This window comes from Gekko japonicus, unplaced genomic scaffold (genome assembly GCF_001447785.1).
Source record: "Gekko japonicus isolate JY-2015 unplaced genomic scaffold, Gekko_japonicus_V1.1 scaffold80, whole genome shotgun sequence".
In the NCBI taxonomy this organism is placed as follows: Eukaryota; Metazoa; Chordata; class Lepidosauria; order Squamata; family Gekkonidae; genus Gekko; species Gekko japonicus.
Window position 1 is genome coordinate 962957 of NW_015168047.1, and position 8497 is coordinate 971453.

Sequence of the window (8497 nt, forward strand, 5' to 3'; positions counted from 1 at the left end):
CCACAGAGCCTTAGCAGTAGAGCTGTCAGCCTCCAGGTGGGCCTGGAGATCTCCCAGAATTACCACTACAGACATCGGTTCCCAGGAAACAGCTGCTTTGAATGATGGACTCTATAGCGTTATACCTCACTGAGGTCCCACCCTTCCCAAACTCCACCTCTGCAGGCTCCACCTCAGATCTCTAGGAATTTCCAAACCCACAGTGGGGAGGGAGAAAGCCTCAGTGATAGAGCATCTGCTTGGCATGAAGCAGTGGGTCCCAGTTTTCATACTCCAGCATCTCGAGTTAAAAGGATCAGGTAGCAGGTGATGTGAAAGACGTCTGTGGAGACCCTGGAGAGCTGCTATAAATCTGACGGTATTTCTGCACAGTTTTTGCTATTGCTCAGCTTTTGCACTGCATTGGGTTTTTCGCAGACCTTACACACAGTACCGTTTGCCAGTCACCACAGTATTGCTCTAACATTTAAAGGCCTGGTGGCATGTGGACGGGTCCCCCTGGCAGTGTTCCCTCTAAGCTGGTTCAGTGTGAGATAGCTCACAGTTTTTTAGCCTCCAGCTCACAGATTTTTGTCTGAGCTCAGGAAAGATGGCTCCAGAGCAAACTAATTTATGCAGTAGCCAAATCGCTCACTCACAGCTTTAATGCCAGTAGCTCACAAAGCAGAATTTTTGTTCAAAGGACTCCACAGCATTCTGGTACCCTAACAATTAAGCAGTGCTTTATAACAGATTAGCAGCCTGAATAGCCCAGACTAACCTGAGCTCATCAGAGCTCAGAAGCAAAGCAGCATTGGCCCTGGTTAGTATTTGCATGGGAGAGACCACCCTGGAAGGACGGGGTTGCCATGCAGAGGAAGGCAGTGGCAAACCACCTCTGCTCATCTCTTGCCTTGAAAACCCTATGAATTGTTTGCAATTTGATGACACATCATCATCATCATTATAACAGGTTGGAAAGGTTACGGACTAATTCCACTGAATGTCATTTCATTTAATGTAGGATGATGTGCGAATATTACCTGGAGTGTTAAGATTTATGATGGGAACCATCCTTAGATGTGGCAATCACCAACTCGTGACCAGAGTCCAATGCTCCCTCTAAGCTGTGGAGTCTTGTAAGCAAAAATTCTACTTTGTGAGCGACTGGCATTAAGGTTGTGAGCGAGCGATTTGGCTGCTGCATAAATTAGTTTGCTCTGGAGCCATCCTTCCTGAGCGAAGACAAAAATCGGTGAGCCGGAGGCTAATAAACTGTGGGCTAGCTCACACTAACTCAGCTTAGAGGGAACATTGGACCAGACATGTATGAATCAGTGCCCCTTCGCCCACCCTGGGTTACTTTTATCCGTGACTAAACTTGCCTCTATTGATGGAGTAAGGAAACTCAGTCCCAGGCAGTTGATGGGTGAGTGTCAATTCATACAATTTTGCTGGGATTATGCAAAAAAAACAACAGCAGAGAGGAATGGCCACACTATAGGGTGCCAAACCCAAAGCGGGGGGGGGGGGAGCTGTAACATTAGAAGAAGCAGCATTTCATTTCCCCAAGAGGCTGTGCCAAAGGAAGACAGTATTGTCAAATACTGGTTGGAAAAAACGAGCAGTTGATTTGTTTGTGCTATAATTAACCGTGTTTCTAATGCTCTCCATCAGTCAGACAGTATGCAGAAGGTAATTATAGCTATTTATAGCATTCAAACCTTTCACAGAGAACAGCCTTTTTTAAAAAAAAGCAAACAGGAGGAACAAATAAGGAGGGGGGGGATCTTGAAAAGATGCTGATAACTTCTTAAGGCTCATGTACAAATCCAGCCTAAAGCATACAGCATGTAAAGCAAATGGCAACGGAAGTGACTGATCCTTTGCCGAAGAGGAAACGACTTGCTCTTTCTAGTCATTTTGCTGCTTCTTTTCTAAGGCTGCACTCCTAAGCAGTCTTACTCAGATGCAACTGCCATTGGACTAAAGCAAGATTTATCTCCCAGTAAACTTGCATAGGATTGGGATGCACGGCACAGCAGAACTCCTGAAAAATCAGTCCTGTGTCCGACATTTATACACAGCAGCAACTCGAAGAGGGTGTCACCTACGGCTCCCACCCCCTGCCACCTCCGCCCATGGTCTCCAGCCAAATCGACTAACAAGTCTTCCTTCCTCATTCTCCGGATAGCTTTAAATACAGTGTGGCAACTTGTGCACGCCTAAAAGGGCTTCCCAAACTCTAGTGAGATTCCTGGCTGGAGAGTTCAGGAAGCCCTGCTGGGCAAGTGTGGATTGCCACCCTGTCTGAGGAATGCAGAGGGGAGGAGCCTTAAATGTCCCAGTTCCTGTGGGAGGGTGTGACATAGGAGCAAGAGGGGTGAGCAAAGGAGGTGGATATGAATGCAGCTCCCCCCTCCATTCACCATCCAAGACCACTGCCCCACCTCACCTCATTAAAGAGCCAGTCCTGTTCTATACATGTCACCCTCACGTGAACTGCACATACAACCAAACTAATGAGTCACCCTTGGGATGCATCTTCACTAGAGCATCTCCCATCTACAACATCTCCTTTCTTAATGCATTGCTTTTCGTTGCATCCATATGGCTTACTTTGTACACATGAATTCAGTAGCCTACTGTGAGATTTTCCCTGTGGCTGTGAGAGGAGCCTTAGATTTTAGGAAGAGCCTCATCCCCATACTTGCTAGACCAAGAGAGGCTCTATTCAAGGTCCATCATGGGACTTCCCTTCCGCTAATGGTATCTCCTTATTCTGTTCACATGTTGGCTACAGATAAGTATCTTTACCCAAGACTGTTAATTCGAGATCCTGAGGCTGAGGACAGTGCCGAGAGGTCTTGGATCTCCCTAGTAGAGATAGAATCATAGAACTGTAGAGTTGGAAAGGCCACACAGGCCATCTAGTCCAACCCCCCCTGCTCAGTGCAGGATCAGCCTAAAGCATCCCTGACAAGTGTTTCTCCAGCTGCTGCTTGAAGACTGCCAGTGAGGGGGAGCTCACCACCTCTCTAGGCAGCTGATTCCACTGCTGAATTACTATTACTGAAAAAAAAGATTTCCTAATATCCAGTCAATATCTTTCCACCCATAATTTAAACCCGTTATTGCAAGTCCTATCCTCTGCTGTGTACAGGAATAGCTCCCTGCCCTCTTCTAAGTGACAGCCTTTCAAATACTTAAAAAGAACAATCATGTCCCCCCTCAACCTCCTCTTCTCCAGACTGAACATTCTCAAGTCCCTCAGCCTTTCCTCACAGGGCTTGGTCTCCAGGCCCCTGATCAGATGGTCAACCTTCTCCACTTCTCCACCCTCAGAACCACTTCTCCACCCTCAGACTAGAGTTCCGTCAATCACCATGGGAAAATTCCACAGGTAAGTACTAGTTCTGTGTCCTGGCTTCACCTCCAGGCAATGCCTCATCCTCCAGGGGGAGCTAGGCTTGCACTTTCCCTAGAAGAGCCTTCAGCCTCCCCAACCAAGTGCATCTCCAACATCATGATTGGTTGCAAGTACACAAACACCCTCGTTGGCGAAAGGGTTTTTTGGAATGCTCTACTAAGCCCATTCTCCCAAAAGGAAAGATTAGCTCATTTATTATAGCCACATTCCATGGGCTGCATAAAGGACCAGCAGCTATCAACCACAGTCATATTTTGCTCTAATGATCAATGCCCCTAGGATCATGTGTAATCCATGAAGTTTCTTGTTCAGAGGCATGGAAATCAGAATGAGACCTACCATGTGCAATTAAAAATACAATATGGCAGAATGAATCATTATCGGTCGACAACACATTTGGGCTTCCATACTCGCTTACCTCGGAGTTATTTAAATGGCATTTGTGAGTCCCGGAAAACCACCCTTCACTTGAACACTGGTCAATGTCCACTTTCTGCAGGTTGATGTCCATTTTCACAACACCCCTGCAAGAAAAAAAACCCAACATTACCATATGGACATTGTCTATTTTCCTTTCTCTGGCACGTGCAGAAAAGAAAACAGTGTTAATTCTTAATTGCATGTATGAGAAGGTATGATTAGAGAACGGAAGCATCTTATTAAGTTGTTCTGCTTATGAGTGCCAAAACTGTTCTGCTTACGAGCGCCAAGAGTAGGAGGTTAAATTCCACCGGACTGGCATACATTAGCAAATAAGAACCAATTTTTCAAAGTTTGGGGTAGCTTTTCATCTAAAAGACATGTACACATCCACCCACCCCACAGAGGTTGATCCAGTCCCAAAGGTGCCACTTAATCTACCCTCCCTCCCCGTTTTTCTCTGGAAAACAACACGGCAACAAGCCTCCAAGTGTCTCTTAGAATTTTCTGAGTCACCATGAGATCGCTTGTTGTCAGACACAAGAAATTATTCTGGAGCAGAGTCATTCTTCTGAATGGCTTTTACTGAGCAGATTTCACATACATTGAAATAAGGCAGACCATGTAATTCAATAAGACGTTTCACATCATATATGGAGTGAACACATTTTTATAATGATTTCGTTTTAGTATTGACTACAGGCTACTACCCCTTCTTTGACAGAATTATTTTCCTATAGGCAGAATTCTCCATTATCATTGTTTCATTTTTTTGGGGGGGGGGGGTTGCCATCAAGTTGCAACCAACTTATGGCAACCCCCATAGGGTTTTCAAGGCAAGAGACATTCCAAGGTGGTTTTCCATTGCCCACCTCTGTGTGGCAACCCTGCTATTCCTTGATGGCCTCCCATCAAAATAATAACCAGGGCCAACCCTGTTTAGCCTGTGAGATCCAACGAGATCCAGGCCAAGGATCATTGTACATAGCCCTAATTACTTTTGGCATGTTTTTCTATTACCACTGGCATTTTTTAGTGTACACAAAATCCTACAGACTCAAAAGCCTTCCTTTCCAAGACTTCTACAGCATTAGAGCAATCAATCAGTGAGCTTCTTACTGTTATGCAACTTTGCACATTTCTTGGTAGCTACTTCTGTAGGCTGCTTCATACCTATCCCAATATATCATTTTGTGGTATCAGCTGAAGGCATCACGTTACTGCCAAACTACTTGGGAGATGTGCAGAGTGTCAGGGTTCAAACAGATGTGACTGTGGGAGTTCCATGAATGGAGCTCCCAGCAGTTTCCCCCTTTCTTAAGCATGTGAGGGCCCCAATCTGGATCATAACCATGGTGAGAGATGTTTTACACCATCCCACCAACATTGTTCTCCTAATCTAGAACACTCCTTGGGAGATGCCATTGTTCTCATTCTGGAAAAATACAGATACTGATGCATATAACTGCTCCCACCTGAGCCTACCCATCCCATCCACTCCGATCATCTTCAGAGGCCTTGCTTCAGGTGCCCTTGCCGTCTGAGGCTAGATGGGTGGTAACCCACAAAAAGGGCCTTCCCGGACATGGCACCCCCAAACTCTGGAAATTCCTCCCCCGCCAGAGTCATTCGTCTCCCTCTATTGTTGTCTTTTGCCAGTGAGTGAAGACTTTAATGCTCCTTCATTAATTCCTTATGCCTGTCTCTGCTTGTTAATATGATTTTAACTGTTTTCAATATATTTTTCTGTATTTTAAACACTGTTATTGATGTTTACATTGTTTGCTGCCTTGTAGGCCCTAAATAGGAGCTGCGGTGGCTCAAGTGGTTAAGACACTGAACTGCAGGCTGTGGAAGGTCAGTAGTTCAGCAGTTCGAGACCTGGGTGCCACAAGACGGAGTGAGCTCCCATCTCTAGTTCCAGCTCCTGCCAACCTAGCAGTTCGAAAGCAAGAAATTGCAAGTAGATAAATAGGTACCACTTCAGTGGGAAGGTAACAGCGCTCCGTGCGCCTTGGTGTTTAGTCATGCCGGCCACATGACCACGGAAACGTCTTCGGACAGCGTGGCTCTTTGGCTTTGAAATGGAGATGAGCACCGCAACCCTAGAGTCGGATTCGACTGGCTTTCAAGCAAGGGAACCTTTACCTTTACCTAGACCCTAAATGGGGTGGAAAGGGGGCATACAACGTTTTAAGTAAATATGTAACTAAGAATACCTGAATGTCTATGCTAGTTGCATAAACAGAGACTCCTTGGGGTTGTCTCAAATTGGGAAAGTGGCAAGGAAAGTGACCCTGTGTTGTGGCCCCAATCCAAATCCTCTCGTATTTAATAATTTCATTTTTTTTAACACTGGGAATGCTATTCACAGAACCACTAGCATTACATCTGCTTAAGGCTGTCAACCACCAGGCAGGGCTCTAATCTCCCGGAATAACAACTGTTCTCCAGACAAGAGAGATCAGTTCCCCTGAAGAAACTGGATGCTTTGGAGGGTGGAGTCTATGGCATTAAATAACTCTGAGGTCTCTCCCCTCCCCAGCCTCCCCTGGCTTAGGGTTGCCCACCTCCAAGTGGCACCTGGGGATCTCCTGCTATTACAATTGATCTCCAGATAACCGAGATCAGTTCCCCTGGAGGAAATGGCTGCTTTGGAGGGCAGACTCTATGGCATTGTACCCTGCTGAGGCCCCTCCCCTCCCCTACATAAGTACATAAGTACATAAGGGAAGCCATGTTGGATCAGGCCAAGGGCCCATCCAGTCCAACACTCTGTGTCACACAGTGGCCAAAACCACCAGGTGCCCTCAGGAGGTCCACCAGCAGGATCGGATTCCAGAGGCCCTCCCACTGAGGCCCACCGAGCACCAAGAATAAAGAGCATCACTGCCCCAGACATAAGAACAGAAGAGAAGCCATGTTGGATCAGGCCAATGGCTCATTGAGCCCAACACTCTGTGTCACACAGTGGCCAAAACACCAGGTGCCATCAGGAGGTTCAACAGCAGGGTCAGGATATCTAAGAATCTAAGATTTTAGGGTCTTCGGTAAGGAAGGAAAAGAGATAAATATTTTATTCCACACATTTAATTACCTACTTTATTTGACCTATTTCTGTTTTCAACACAAACTGTCTGGGGGCCAAATGAACCGTGCATTGAGAAAGCCAGAACTGAGTTCTTGGTTCCTTTTAAAAACATCATTTACAGGTATGCAAGGGGTAAGGCCGTCATGCCACATCAGGTCCATTTAACACAGTACTGTCTATGCCAGCGTAAGAAGATCAGAAGAGCCCTGCTGGATCAGACCAATAGTCCATCTAGTCCAGCATCCTGTCTCACACAGTGGCCAGCCAGTTCCTCTGGAGGGCCAACAACAGGGCAGAGAGAACAAGGCCTACATAAGAGAGCCCTGCTGGATCAGACCAGGGGTCCATCTAGTCCCCCATCCTGTTTCATCCTAGTCCCCTAAACCCTTGCCATCCCCAGGCTCCGCCCCCCAAATCCCCAGCCCAGAGCTGGCAACCCTACCCAGGTTCCACCCCCAAGTCTGCAGGAATTTCCCAACCCAGAAATGGTGGCCTGATCTGCTTGAGCTCTCCGGTGCTTAGGCCTGAGGGAGAGCAAGCACCCTGGGTGTCAGACTGATGGCCCACTGAACAAGAGGCCTCCTCCAGAGACAAACTGCCCACACGGGAGGCAGGAAATAGGTCTAGGAGTCTGTATGTCAGCCAGCAGCCCTAGATTGGCCCTCTAATGTCACCTGGCTTCTCAAAGCGGAAGGATGACATGCTGACCTTTGGTCAGTCACAGTTCTCTCAGAACTCGCTTAGCCCCCAAGAGATTTTTAAAAAAAGTTTTGGACATTTAATTGTTTCTCCAAATGTCAGTGTTTGAGGTCTTGCCAGTAGACGGTAATGTTGTCAGTTTGTTTGTTATGACACCTGCTAAGCTGTGAATGACTTCATTTGTTATGCTATGTGATGAGTGCAAAACGATAGTAATTACATTTGTTTTCATGCACCTTCAGTGGCATATATCAATTCTTTATTGTTAAGTGTCACTAACAATTCTAGTATACACGGGTGAACAGTAGCAGGCAGGCAGGCCTAGCTGAGTCATGCCAGATGGGTGGCATCAAGTAACCCAGCTGGGGCTGCCAATTCCCACCGGGGGGCGGATTTCCCCCCGCTTTGGAGGCCCGATTTCCACCGCCACGAAATCGGGCCCTGGGGGAAACCCCACCCCGGCGTGCACGTCAGCCGGAGGTGACGTGCTGACGCCGGGCACGCTGGGGGTGGGGCCACAGCCATCTGAGGGGAAAACAGAGTTTTCCCCTCAGATGGCTGTGGCCCCGCCCCCAGCGTGCCCGGCGTCAGCACGTCACCTCCGGCTGACATGCATGCGGCGCGCGCGTGCGCAGAAGACACCGTCCGGGAGCCCCCCGCCACAGAGAAAAAGGTATTTGGCAACCCTACACCCAGAAGTTGCTTCCAAGCCCAGGGTTGCCAATCTTGAGGTGGGGCCTGGCAATTTCCCAGAATTACAATTGAACTCCAGATGACATCTTTGTCCCCTGGAGAAAATGACTGCTTTGGAAGGTAGACTTTATGGCATTATATCACCAGGAGGTTGGCAACCCTAGAAGGAGAGACGGAAGCAGGGA

General features: G+C 47.4%; 1 protein-coding gene across 1 annotated transcript in view; it reads right to left on the bottom strand.

Moving 5' to 3' along the window:
• Window positions 1–8497, bottom strand: part of GPR158 (G protein-coupled receptor 158) — a 193656-nt gene that overhangs the window by 160140 nt on the left and 25019 nt on the right. The window contains 1 exon segment of the mRNA XM_015414287.1: window positions 3828–3933. Coding sequence (XP_015269773.1) covers window positions 3828–3933 — 106 coding nt within the window.